This window comes from Coloeus monedula, assembly GCF_965178545.1.
Source record: "Coloeus monedula genome assembly, chromosome: 6".
In the NCBI taxonomy this organism is placed as follows: Eukaryota; Metazoa; Chordata; class Aves; order Passeriformes; family Corvidae; genus Coloeus; species Coloeus monedula.
Window position 1 is genome coordinate 14,997,599 of NC_138786.1, and position 14,927 is coordinate 15,012,525.

Here is a 14,927-nt window from a genome sequence, read left to right on the forward strand (position 1 = left end):
TCCTCTGTGGGGAGAAATAGACATTTCTCAGGTACATTTCTTATCCTGAAGTAGTCTTCCAAAAGAAAACAGTTGAAGAAGCCTGCACTGTCACTTGGATGCAGCTAATAGAATATTGCATATTTATTTAGATTCCATGCATGGCTGTATTTGAAATAACTTTGTGACTGCAGTGAAGCATTAGATTACTCTTAACATTTTGTTTGAAAATGTGGCCCATAATTCTAAAATAGGTAGAGGAGCTTTTCCCATTCCTGTTTCACTGTTTAAAACATTTTTAATGGAGTTTTGATACCTAGCTGATTGTCCTGAGCACGCTGTTTGTGTTTTCTTGCAGTGAGGGACAAAGTTTGCCTGAGTAATGAGAGAGGTGTGCTGCTTCCTGGGCAGAGAATCGTGGAACACAGTGCAGATGGCATTTGCCATATTTCTTACTGTACAAATGTGGTTGATCCTTCCACTAAATACTACAAAATAAACACGTCTTCGATAGACTGTGCTGTCAAGTGCAAAGCTGTAAGAAATTCAGAAATTTAGACCTGTATACTTGGACTGGTGGCCTGAATTACATTGTGATGGGTTTTGTTGAGCAGATGACAGTCGTAGGAGCAGGTTGGAAAGAGTAATTAGGATATTTCCCTCCTCTACCACACTTCTGATGGATGTTTGTAAAAGTCTCCCTCCCTCCCTCCCTCCACTGTGTTCTCTGCTGTGTAAATCTTACATAAACTAAAGTATATAGTGACTGCCTCCTTTGAATAATGGCATGCTGCCTCCTTGCATCCCTGCAGAACTTCAACCACATTATGTGCAAACTGGTATGAACTCCTGGCAGACATTAGCTGAATAAGAATTAGGAAGAGAATAATTATAAATAGAAGAATTCTAAATGTGATGACAACAGCTTTATGAAATAAGCAAATGTTACATTGTCTTTTTACAAGATATGATACATTTCCATGGGAATATTATACTGATTTTTTTCCAATTTTATAGTTACTTGATGTCTAATGTGTAAAAAGTTAAAATTTCAGTGGTTCTTGAAGTAAGCTGTCACTTACAATCAAAAATGGTTGAAAGAGCAGTTAATTCTCTCAGATTTGGTACTTCTCTTTTACTCCAATTAAGATCAAAGGTATTTTATAAACCCTCATGAATGTGCAGTGTGTGCAAATTAAGCTGTGTGGTTTTGAAAGTTATTTTAAAAATATCCCTAAAATCAGATACCTGAAAAAAAAAATCTGCCTGTTACAGTAATAAAATGTTGAACTGCAAGATGGTCTCATACAAGGAATAATATATTTGATTTTGGCAGAACCAAGTCTATCAGCCTCCAAAAGATTTAACAACATGCTGTGGTAGCTGCAAGAACTTGTCTTGTCTCCACACTTTTAGCAATGGTACAGTTGCCAGCTTTAAGGTGAGTTTGCATGTTTTATTCCCTCAAAATATTTAGAAGTAGACAAAAAATTGTGAAATACTTTACACATCTAGCCATATAAAATGTGCAGAAAAGAGCTTTATTTGGCCAAATACCAGGAATAGTTTTGCATGTACACAACATTAATTTCTTGGAGAGTCAACCATATAACTGTCAACAAAAATTAAAGGATTCTGATCTATACCAGAGCATTACCATCAACTCAACTCTTTTAGAACCTGCTTAACATTATGGGTTTTTTTATTGGACTCTCAAATGCAGTACTTAAACAGAACTCGAATATGCATCTAAATTATATTTTGCTGTATGTATTACTGTATATTCAGGTGAGATCTCATTCAATGGAATTGTTTAATTAATACTTGAAATACTGTTTTTGCTGATTAAAGCTTCTGTTTTGCAATTTTTGACAGCCTGGTGCTGTTTGGATTTCAAACTGCATCAGATATGAATGCACCAACACAGCAATAGGACCAGTTCTGGTTTCCTCTGCAGTTGGATGCCCACCCTTTAATGAAACTGAATGTGTGAAGGTCAGTGTACAAGACACTGTTTGCATTCCAGCTGTGATTTTTGTTTGCATGAAAAGATGTAACTTTGACAAAAGATGTTTTTACCTCAAGAAGGGAGAAATTACAAATTTTTGCATTTTTGTATTTTTGGGCAGACATTTAAAGGTAAAAGGTATAACCACACACAAGACTACTGTGCCACCAGGTTGCTGAGTTACACAGATGGACACACCTCTTCTGATTCTTAGAATCTTTTTTTTTTTTAAATTGGGGCTTGTAATATCAAACTAGTCTTCATACAACTGTCTGAACTTGGATGCTTCTCTGGGCTGAACTTCCCCTTTCTAACATTTTTCATGTATAGCAATTTGATTCAGCACAATGATCAAAAACATTGAAAAAAAAAGGAAAGATAGTCTGAAAATCAGGAGCATCTTTTCTACAGTAACACATAAAGTCTTATGAACCAGTTTTGGAGCAAGAACAAAAGTTCTACTTGAATTTGCAAAATGAGATTAGACTAAATGCCAGGAAATGGAGGCAAGGAGAATTCTCTTTCAGCTCTCTGTAATTCTACATTTACATGTGCATAGAAAGCTGCATTTCTTGGTGAATGATGTTACACGAGTAGGGAACAGTCCTGAAGGAACTGGGTGGCTGTAGTTCTTCCTCACAAATAGTAGTGGGTTGGTTCTTCAGAACTGTCTCAATTTCCTAGCCAAGGCTTCATACATTCACCAGTGTTGCATTTGCCTGAATAATGATACAGAGCTTTATCTGAAAGATATTTTTAATACTGCAGATATATGGGAATGAATGCTCGAAAAAATAAAGTTTTTTCCTCTTTTATTTTATGTTTTGGTCAGGTTGGAGGCTATATTGTGCCATTCTTAGAAGGATGCTGCAAAACATGTAAGTGATTATTGACAATTCCTGCCCCACAAGTCCCTCTGATTTGTTGCCTTATAAATAAAGTGGATTACTTCCTATGTAAAAGCTTGATTCACATCTCAAAGGCTGTGCTTCTCCTGGTTTCACTTATGTAAATAATTCTGAAAGCAGTGGAGTTAAATCAAAGGAAAACACTTTAATGCTGAAACATTTACTCCCTGATCACTGATAGTGATTGCAGCTGGTCAGGCCACTGAAATTCCTACCTCAAGTATTTTGTAGTTCTCGTGTAAAAGTCCTCCTAAAATTTTAGGGACTGCATTTAGTATAATAAGGTACCGTGTTTTCGAAGGCACCTTAAAACCATGCTTCGTCTACATTAATATCTTCCTATTTGGTAAAAATGAACATGGATCTATGTGTTTTGTAAGTTAATTTTGTAAATAATAAATACAGTAATTAATAGACATAGTTCAGAATCCTTCAGGCAGTATCTTTTAAAAGATTCTGCAACTTAAAAATCCCCCCCTTACTTGATTATCTGTGAGAGCTAATTAAGGTTCTCTGGGGGAAAAAAACCACAGAATAAAAATTCTCTACAGAATAGGTTTGAAAGATACTATTTCTTAATAGAAATCAAGAAAATAGAAATACTTTTTTTTCTTAATACATTGGTACATAGCTGAAACATTTTGGCTGATTTCATGAAGGGCTTAGGCTGAAGTTGGTATTATTAGAAGCAACTGAAAAGGAGATTTTTGTACTGGGCAGTACAATAATATTTTTAAATGCAAAAATCTGACTTAATTTGCATAAGTGGCTGACATAGTGACCTGAAAGTGTGCCAGAGTGCTGGAGAAAAATGCAGGTATTTCCTGCTGGGTGGGATGGAACTTGCACAGCCGTGACCACCTGGCGTGGTACCATGTGCACAGTTACTGCAGTGGGTTATGTGCTGCCAGCTGGGAGGTGCCTTTTGGCGTTACTCATTGGTGTTACATTTGGTAGTTTATTGAAACTGTGCAAGTTTTATCTGGTTTGGTTTTTTTTCCTCTGCTCCCACCATAAGGGAATGATAATATCTATTCAAGTTTTTTCCCTCTGACGGACTTGTGTTTCAAGCACTTGTCCTAGTTCTGTGGCAAATTCTCCATAGGCTCTCTGAGATCAGTTTTTGATTATCTGCTGTTGCCCTTCAATGCCCTAGCAGCCAAATAAACCAGCTCCTGAACAATTTAGCTAGAGAGTTAAACATCCATTAAGCTACTTTTCATCAGGGCAGAAGATCTTGCTACTATGCTTAGAGAAGGATTATAACCACACTCTTCAATTTTTAAGGACAAAAGTAAATTGTTAACCTGAGGCATGCCTCACAAAGTAAAATTAAACCCTTGAAGAACCCAGTGGCTTCTGAGAAGCATTTACAAGTACATTTCTAGAGTTCTGATTTCACACCTGTTTGTGCACGACACGCAGTGTCTGTGAATCGTGTAGTTCATTCTGACTACAAGCAAATCTGCCATGAGAGCTGTCAGTCATTTGTAATTGTGGGAGACCTTTTTTATGAGAAGGATTATCAGTATTTTGGTTTCTTTATAAGTACTCTGCCATTATAAACAATTGTGATTTTTGTTTTCGGTTTTAATTGGCTTTTGAAAATTAAGAGCCTGGAGCTCCATCAAAACCTAGAGAGGAAATTACACTATTTCTTTTTTGTTGCCCCAAAGGACCCATTAAACTCAGGACACCAGATTGCCTCAGTTACACCAACGTAGATCAGATTCTTCCTGGTTTTCACATGAGATTTAGCAGTGGAAGTAATGCCTGGACGTGGCATTGTGAACGCTGCCTGAGCAGGGAAGCAGGACCAGATGACCTCCAGAGGTCTCTTCCAACCTCAGCCATTCTGTGATCCTATAATATACAGACACTTTAAAGCTGAATTCTGTTTTCCAAAATCTAGTAACACCCAAATGTTTCCATACTTCCAGAAATCCTCTGTAACATGTGCTCTGTTCAATGTGTAATATTCTTACCAGGTTCTTCAGTGTCAGTGCTCCTCCCATTCCTTGTTAGCCCAGTCACTCCTACAGCCTATGCTGGCTGTCACACAGGTACCTTTTCCTGAAATAAGTAGGACCAACCCAAACAGCATCATTGTTGATTTCCAACAATGTACTCCCTGATAGGAGCACCAGACCTCACATTACCCAATAATTGCCAAAGCTGCAGTGTAGCACAGCTGCTCATGGTTGTTCAGAGTGGCTCCCATTTTGGTTTGTTTTATGCTTTGCACTGTGTGGGCGGTGCATTGTTGTCAGCCAACAATGTACTGTTGGTAGAAAGCACTTGCTTAGTCTTTAGCTTGCTGCATGTGTAAAATTGCGGTGTTTAAAAAGGTAAACTAATTCCATCGTGTTTACAGTGCACTAGAACATAGAGGCTAATTGCTTTGCTTGTTAAAGCTTGTTATGTAAGCCACATTTTTGCAGATGATGTGTTGTACAGTTTTGCTTCCAGTGCCATGTACAGTAGAAGCAAGTAATTGCTTTCCCATCCATAGTTAGGACAGTATGCTGAATACAGCAAGCCTGTGTTTACTCCATGAAAATTGGAGATTATCTTTGTTCTTTTTCATAAAGCATGTTAATTCCTTGAATTGTAACATGGCATGAGCACACTTGTTTTGGCATTTATTTCGTGAAAACAACTCTCCAACTTTCTGTAGTAGAAATTATGTTGACTGTAATTTTGTACACCCCACTGAGTGATACATCCTACGTTAAACTACACTTATGACTCTAGGACTATTAAATCAAAATCTGTATTTCTCTTTCATATTGATGTCACTTTAAGTGACCACAGTGTTATGAGTTAACCCAAAAACCAAGCAAGGATTTTCAACCATACAGATGGTGCAAAAGAATCTCATTATATTATGACACATATAAAACGGTCCCATGTTTTGTAAGGTTCTCTGTAAAAATACATTTTGTTGTAAACTCATTTAAAAAGTATTGGATACTAAAATACATGCATGGATACTAAAATACATGCGTGGAAATACATTAACTATTTATTTTGTACAAGATACGATGTACTTTCACCATAGCCTGGATGAAGTCATAGTCACAGCTGCACTGAATTCTCCACCCTACACACCATGCGTAATGTAAAAGAAGACAGAAGCATGAAAAGAACTGTGAAAAACATGAAATAATGGTGAGTTGGTGTTTTTTGAAAACAATTTTTTTTTCTTCATTTCAATTTACTTTTTCCCTAAGCAAACATAATTCAGTGACAGTCAAGCAGTAGCCAGGTGTTTCTGTCTGTAGGTTTTTATTTGTTTCCAAGAAGAGTTATTGCTGTCCTTTCTGTCATGTTGAAGAAAACTCTGCTATGTCTAGAAACAGTACCAGGCATGTATAATTTAAAAAAAAAAAAAGGTAAGACCCAAATCCCCCCCCCCCAAAAAAAGAAAAAAAGTCCAAATCAAAAACCCAACCCAGACAACATTTAAAAACTGTTCCTCTGAGAAGCAGTGTTACTAGTTTGACAGTGATTAGAGCAGGGAACTGGACATTACGCATCAAGATGTACTTAAAATTGTGTCTCAGTTCAGTGTTGGGTATTGATCAAACCAATGAATCCTTTATTGCCCTTGCTTTTCTGGTGCTAAAAGTATTCCCCTTTTGTCAACATCTTTGGATTTTTTTGGCTCAAAGAAAACGCAGCTCTGTAAGTAGAGAGTCATTGGGGGCTTCATCATGGTGTGTAAAGTCTGGTGTGAAATAGTGGAAACTCTTCTAATGGAACTGTTCATTCTCTTACAGATCTGTGACATGTGGTTTCTTCAGCACAGAGAGGAGCATCCTCAGAAGATCCTGTTCTCTTACAACTGAGCTTTATACTGAACATCTTTGGTTTTCATCCAGTGTTCAGCATTTCCTTCTTAAATTAAATTTAACTCCTCATTTAATGTCACGATTTCTTGTGATCTCTTTTATTTGATCCTTTCATGTGCCTTGTACATACTTCTATGAGAAAAATTGTGGAAATAATGTTAATGAAAATGAAAATAAAATGTTTCATTTGTTCACTGGTGTTCTTTGATTTAATAAAAACATACAGAAATGTAAAGCCCCCTGAAGCCCTGTTCTTCATTGGATTCTGCTATGTATTCTGTTATGTATTTATTTTAAATTTTGTTTATACCACTGGAACACAAGTGCTGCTATTAAAGCTTGTTGTATTTATTTCATGGAAAATGCACTTTAATTTATTAACAAGTTTACATTTTGATAATGATACTTTTGGTATCATTAACAAGTTTAATTAATCAACAAGTCTTCTCACAGGAGAGTTTGATGAATTTTATAAGAGTTTTGGAAAACAGTGGACTTAGTCCTAAAAGGCTTCTGAGTGAAGAATAAACCTTTTATAGTTGTATTAAAGATAAAAAGATACTTTAACAAATGAAATAGTTTTAAAAGGGATTCAGTGTACAGCTAATGTAATTGCACCAAAGTTTTGTATGTACAGTGATGTATTGGGTATTATTTCATGTCTCTTGACCCCATAAAATGGTCAGGATTGTTCTTGTCTCTGAAATGTTAGAAATTTGAGCTGATATTTTTAAATCTATGCCCATTTTGCAGGTAAGGAAGATGGTAAATTCTGTAAGAAGGTGACTGTTAGGATGACCATCCGCAAGAACGACTGCAGGAGTCACACGCCAGTAAGTAAATAGTCACCGTGATTTCTTTCAATAGAAGAGAAGAAAATACGAGATACAAAAAGAAAGAAAGGAAACTTTGATTCCACAAGGCCTTTGTCTCCATCTCTGTCACAGAGACAGAGGTTTCTGCATTTCACAGAGCTGTTTTAATGCTTCCCTGCGTTCTCAGCAGTCATCCTCTCAATAATAAAGAAAAGGAGGCTATTACTTCTTTTTGTGAGCATTTAGGTGCATGTTGGCTTAGTCTCATTTCACCCTATAATGCAATTATTGTATGCAAATTAACTAATATAACTGAACCTTGCCTCGATATTCCACAGTTAAAACAGCTGCAGATGTGTGTAATTTTTCATCTGCCCAGGGAAAGTGTTTAAATGCCAACTTCATGAAGAAAGGAATCCTGGGTCCTGAAAGCTTTTTTTAGGCAGCAGCATGAGCACACTGTAAAATGTGGAGGAAGAATGAGGCACTATCTGTGTGTCTATCAAAGGATTTAGTGTTGGAGGACACCAACTATATCCTGCTGAGCAGTACGGCTGAGAGCAGCAGCAAGGGTGCAGACAGACGTCTCGTGTGAGATGTGTAGGAGCGCCTGGAAAAGCTGTAATAAAAGAGAGTAGGGAAACAGCTGTAGCCTCTAAAATGACTCTGATAGTACATTTAGTAGAGTAAGCTGTTGAGCAGCCAAGACATTTATTCTCAGTGTTTCATTGAACAGAAACAAACCCTGACTATTAAATTTGAAAAAATTATCAGTGTCTTAAGCCTATTTGTCTTACAGTCTATATTACACATTTGGTATCACTAGTAGTAGTTCCCCTCGGCTTTCCAAAAGATTGGTTCTTTTATTCCTCCTTGCTGATACCCAGTATAGCAACACTGCATCAGTGTATCACTGAAATGAATACTGTAGGGCGTTGTGGAAAGAACATTTGGTGCTGTGTTCAAGCCAGGGTCGTTATGAATACTTTAAAATTCAAAACTGAAATTGCCTCTGTGTCTGTTAAGATGGTCAAAATCTGTTACTGAAATTGACAGCAAAGTCAATTTATTGACTTATTATTAATATTAATAATATAAAAATTGAGACCTGTCTGGGCAACGTGCTTCAGGCGTTATTTCCAGATGTAGTGGTAATTCATAAAGGGCTAGAGGAAATACTTCCAAACTTTTCACTGTTTTGCCATTGGATTTGGGTGCCTAATACCTTCACAGTTTCTTGAGAGCCCCTAACTACGCTACCTGCTCCCATTTGCTAATTACTGTCTCTGTGTGTTGCCAGGTGAACATTGTTTCATGTGATGGGAAGTGCCCATCTGCCAGCATTTACAACTACAACATCAACACCTACGCCAGGTTCTGCAAGTGCTGCAGGGAGCTCGGGCTGCAGAGGAGGACTGTGCAGTTGTATTGCACCAGCAACTCAACCTGGGTCAGCTACTCCATCCAAGAGCCCACAGACTGTTCTTGCCAATGGTCTTAAAAAGCATAAAAGGGAGGAGAACAGCAAGCCCAGCTGTTCACAGCATAATTTTATAGTAGTTTATCTATTAAACATACAATAGCCAATCCCCCAAATTTCACCAGTTTAATGCACAAATACACTTGGACTCTCCTAAATTTCTGAAAAGTGGCTTTGCATCACTGGCATTGTGATTTCACTTAATTTTCATTCACAGGGATTGTTTTAAGGGTTCTTGTGATACATGCCAACTTTAAAGTGACATCTAAAGAGAAAGAACACCATGTGTTTTGTTCTGGGAGGCCAACCCACTCTTGGTCAAGCCCTCATCCCAGTTTTACATCATGGCCTGACTTACCTGGCAGCAGGTCACTATTTTGAATGCATTGTAATTGTGCAAGTACATTTAGTGTCTGTTAAGAAAAGTTCTTTGGACAACATGAGAAGAATTTTCAGTTTAAATCATATTCCTGTTGCTAAGTAGAGCATGTATAAGAAATTCAATTTAGGATTTATTTTTCTTTAATCAGGGAAACCTTATCACTACTGATGACTGTATGTAATATTCCCTGGGAATAATTTCAGTTTTTCTAGTGTATTTTATATTGTAGTGAAAAGCATTATGTCAAGCATGTGTTTATGGAACAGATCAGCTGTCTTTAGGCTATCTACATGAGTCATTAGTCACTTTGTCTTTCTGCTAAACAATATGACATAAACTGAAAATACACAGATTTAAAAAATAAAAACCATTTTATATTCCTTTGTATAGATATAACTTAAATGAAAACACTCAGTTTACGAAATGAACCATACTTAAATTGTCTCTCTAGGAGAACGAGCATTGTTTAACACTAATTTTTAAAGAGATGAAAGTTCATTAGGAAAGAGAAAATGAGGATTATATGTGCCTCAAAGAAAAATAAAATTGGAAGTCTTTGTCACCTGTATAGTAGATGCAACTTCTTATGGCGAGCGCTTGAAATTCAAAATGAACAATTGTAAGGTTTGAAATTTCAAAAGCAATTTTTAAAATGAAAATTGAAATAGTTTTTTGTAATGAACTAATTTTTTTCTTCTCCAAGCTAGTGTTACTATTCTATTCTTCCTTAGCAAATTCCACCGAGATAAGCAAAAACTCAGTAGCTTTTGTTTTGTAGATTAGAATTGTAGATAGCATGCAGTGATACACTTGAGATCTATAAGAGTAGATAGATCTCAGCATACCTTCTTTGAAAGCTGCTTGTCTGCAGTTAATCCAAAGAAAAACATGTTGTTAAAATCAATCATGTGAACATTTTTGATATTAATTTTGTATTCTGTACATTTCATTCTTACAATATCTAATAAACAACAGGAAGTCTTACTTTGTTACAATTAATTTTGCTATCTTGCTAAAGCAGCTTTCTGCTATATGATGAAACGTACTATATTTACTAATATTTTTCTTCAGTGGTGCACGTGGGTAATTTTAGGATTTGCTGATATCACAAGTACTACATCAAGGAGGAAGACCTGCTTATGGATTTTTAGAAGTCTACATATTTTTCTGATTTTATCACAGTTCACTTCCATCCTCAGAAATGCAAAATTCCTCTATGTAATTTTATTCAAAACAAACATTGGAAAACATTTGTTCATCAAACTGTGGCAACACAACTCCAACACTGTCAGACTGTCCTGGAAAAACAGGGGCGAAAGACGGTAAATTTCTGCACATTCCCTTTCCACAGTTTTTCTGAGCTAACCCTCAGTTTGACTGCAATGTGTAGACTGTGTTTTGAGTAATTGTTGTGTAGAGATAATCATCCTTCAGCACCTAGGGCCAAATGTGTCTTCAAGCTCTACCTGTTGTTGGTGCAGTCCCTACTCATTTTGCAGAACATGTTCCTTGTTCAAAGCTGTCTTTAAATAGCAAGAAAGAACAGAATTTGGGAGAAGTGCATCCTTTGGAAATCCAGGGGGGGAAAAAATGCTGTTTACAGGATACTGAGCAGAGTTAAATCCTCAACGTGCTTGAAATTCATGCTTTGGCATTTTCAAAGGAGAAATTCAGCTTTCTTTAGTTTACCAGCTGGCAGATGCCATCCTAGAGGGCAGGAATTAATAAGAGATGTTCTTTTGCTCTCAACCAAGATGGTATTTGCTTTGAAGCACCAAACACCACCGTGAGGGACAGACTGGAGCAGGAATTAGGCCTCCCTCCCCTGCAGCGTGGTCCTTCCACTTGCCATTTGAGCAGTGAGCTCATTGTTCCTTGCAGCTCAAGGCACTAACTCTGAAAAACAATTTGAGACAGACTTTCAGCTCTTGGTTGAAGAGAAAAGTTAGTGCAGGCAGTGAGAGTAGAAAGCTTCCAATAGTGTGTCTGGTAACTAATCAAACACTGCTGGTGCTGCTACTTCAGCAGTAAAATAATAAACAGCGTGATAAGCCCCTACTGCTGCTTTTGCAAACATTAAGCTTATGCTGGGAGAAACAAGGGGAAAGATTCAAACTGCCTCTGGCTTGGCAGGGGAAGCTAGAGTGTTCCTGCCTCTGTGTTAAATTCCTTCATGTGTTCTCAGGCTATCAGTGGTTGTTCAAAGCCACCCGGACCCTTCCTGTGTATTTACCTTACACTGCATTTGCACGCAGTAGCTCAGGTGGAAAAAGATGTGCCTTACTTGTACTTCCACATCTTTGGAAACCAAAAGGACCTCAATGTGAGTTTCATCTGGCCCTTCCATGCTGGAGTAACTTGGGCTGTAACAATGACTGAGTCCTAAAACAATTTTATTTTCCTTATATTAAGTCCTTTGCTTGAAACTGACCTGATAGAAAATGAGGCTTCTTAACACTTTGCAAATCTCAGAACTTTGCTCCAACCCTGATAACCCTGTTCCCCTCGCATGTATTTGCATGTGTGGAGTTTCTTCACAAATTTGATTCCTAATGTAGGGAGAGAAACATCACAGGCTTGTGTTTCATTAAATCTAGGAATTAAAATCTTTCTAATGCTAGGTGGTTTTCCATCTTTGACTAAAATGTTTCGTATTTGGGTATGGAAACTTTGGATGGTTGTTACAGTGCTGATTGCTCTTTTTTGTCTCTTTAAAAAACACTTTATAAGCATTACCTTGAGCAAGCTTACCCAGCCTTGATTCACTGGAAAATATGAGAGATTTGGCAGTTGGACTCTTGAATATTACACATATTGGCCCTTGAGAAAGGCCTTTAGAAAGAAATACAATGATATCAATTGTGTTTTCTAAATGCTCATTCTCTGGGTTAGAGTACATGATCTGAACTCAGGATAATGGCCTCTTGAGTCTCTAATGGCCTCTCTTCCTCCAATTAGTGATAGTGCTGCCTGGTGGTTTGGTAAATTGAGATATTGGCATCTGCTGGCTTGCAGTTTAACATGAACTATTAGTCACAAGTTAAAAAGCTCACACCCCTTCAGACAGCTCTCAAGTATGCAGCCCATGAAGTCAGACCAAAATTATTCAAAAAATGTTGCCCTCACTCTTATCTCTGCCCACACCATCATCTCTCTCCCCCGTACAAGTGGCTAGCTATGAATAATTAAAACGAGGTAACAGCTGCTATGCAGATGGTGATTTTTTGTAAAAATCCCCTCTTAGCATGATGAAGACATCTAACCTCTTTAGAAATAGTACCTGACAGACTGCCATCCCCTCAGATCTGCTTTCTGCGTGGACTTCTGACCAAGGCTTTGGTCATGTCAGTTCACATCAGCTGTTTATAAAAGAGATATCTGAATTAACTCAGGTGTCCAGGCTTCATCCGTCACCAAAGGGAGCTGCATCCAGAGAGTGACTCAACCCATCCTAAAATAAGTGTCTAAGATTGATATGGTGATTTATCCTCTGGATGTATCATCTTTCCTTTTCACTGTGGAGAGAACCTGGATGGTAAAACATGGTTAGGTACCTCACTTTTGTACTACTAAAATTAGTTTAACTAAAAAAGTTGGAATTAAATTAATTTTTAATGGTTAAAGATATCTCAACAGGCTCAAAAATCAGCTACGCTGATTATTGGACTTATCTGACCATCTCATATGAGAAAAGGTGGTATTTGGTTTGCATGAAGCTGAATGGAGTTTCATTTGTCTCATTTGGTCTTCCCTGTATGTTTCAAAGTATACTTCTTTGTATGACATCTGTAAAACTATCCCTGTATCTCCAGAACTGAAGACAGACATCGTCATCAGCCAAACCTTCATGATGGAAAAACACAGCTGAATTTGCAAAGATGTCATGTGTTTATTTCCATGACAATTAGCTGGAAAAGATCTATAAGTGAGTGAATATTAACATATTTCTGGTTTATAGACCTTTCATTGTGTAGATGCTGGCTTGAGATCTGCAGGTGATTTGTGATCTTGATTTCTAAGCTTTTGGCTTCCAAGAAATTTAAGGTAATGTCGTTCTTCAGAAAATTGTGAAAACCCTCTAGGAAATACAAATAAATACTTATTGTATCTACTTGGCACAACTTTGAATGGAAAAAAATCCCAACAAAACACTTTTGGTTAAAATCCCTAAAATGTTAAAAATGGCTTTCTGGAAGCTTCGTTATTTTCAAATGTTTAGTTGACGTACCAATATCTTAGATCCTCACTCTTACCCTTTTCATTTGTGCTCTGGAAGAGGGGTAAAGAGGAGATGAGAGACCATGTTTTCAATGAAAACATTTCGATGTTTTTCTCTTCACATAGGACTGGCAAGTCCAATTATCATGAAGTTGTTACACAGAGAAAAATGGGAATCAGTACTAAAGGGAGCCTATTGTGATTTTCAGCAGTAGAGATGGGGAGAAAGTCCCTTCCTTGATAATGAAGGAAAATTGAAATGTTCTGTGTTTACTGGTGGCAATGGCTTTGAGTGCAGCCCTTGAGTAGGATTACTGCAGGTAACAGTAGTTTCTCTCTTAGCTTATTCATGTGTCGTGGGGATAAAGGAGGAGTGTGGAACTTTCAGGTAGCTCTAATAATGGGATTCTTGTAATTACCTATAATTGACATGAAATGAAAAAAAATATAACCTAGTGCCCTATAAATGCTGTACTTAAGCTGATCTCTGGAAGGAAATTTACAGCATTTGCACATTTTTTTGTTGGCTCCATGACTGGAGCACAGGGAGAAGGGAAGGTATCATTTTTAGGCTTTAGATTTGGCCATATTGTAGCACTTCCAAATCTTCTGTCAACACTGGCGTGATGTTGCATTCATTAAAAAATGCACAACCTTTTAAAATATCCATCTGTTATATAAATAAAAATAATGCAGCCCTATATTTTTCAGGTATGCTAATCCTGCATGGCCATGGTCTAATTATCAAATGATTTCATGCTACCCTGGTGGCAGGCAACGTCCAGACCACTGAACACTTGCTATGGATCTCTCATTAAATCCCTCTTGCACAGTTTCATTCATAAATTTACCATGGCTTTTAAAACAAAATAGTTTGATGCTTATACAGCAATATCAAGTAAGAGCAGTGTGTTTCCAGAATGCAGCAACATTTTTCAGATGCTCCGCTTCATGCATGACTGAGTAATGGGTGGCAAACTCTGTTATTGTTGCCTTTTACCTTGAGTGGAAGCCTTGCTGCTGGTGGGGAGTGAGTGGTGGTTGTGCCCAAAGATGATGTGGACGTGCTCTGGGTGTCACCTTTGTGGAGCTGGGATATTCTATTCTCTGCACCAATCTTCATTTTGATAATAGGTGCCCTAAGCTGGGTATCAACATTCCTGATCCATGCCCTGCTCCATTCTGGCTACATTGGTGCTAGCACAGAGGTGCTGGGATGCTCATGGCTCTTGCCTTTTCTGATGTCCCTCCAGCACCACCCTGTGTCTCCTCCCTAGTGAAAT

At 37.6% G+C, this 14,927-nt stretch overlaps 1 protein-coding gene across 1 annotated transcript in view; it reads left to right on the forward strand.

Moving 5' to 3' along the window:
• Positions 1-9,390, forward strand: part of OTOG (otogelin) — a 92,500-nt gene extending 83,110 nt beyond the window's left edge. Inside the window, exons 48-53 of the mRNA XM_082283514.1 lie at positions 338-516; positions 1,316-1,420; positions 1,855-1,974; positions 2,820-2,865; positions 7,503-7,582; positions 8,865-9,390. Of these exons, the coding sequence (XP_082139640.1) occupies positions 338-516; positions 1,316-1,420; positions 1,855-1,974; positions 2,820-2,865; positions 7,503-7,582; positions 8,865-9,065 (731 nt within the window). The 3' untranslated portion in view covers positions 9,066-9,390. The remainder of the gene's footprint in view (positions 1-337; positions 517-1,315; positions 1,421-1,854; positions 1,975-2,819; positions 2,866-7,502; positions 7,583-8,864) is intronic.
• The last annotated feature ends 5,537 nt before the right edge of the window (positions 9,391-14,927 follow it).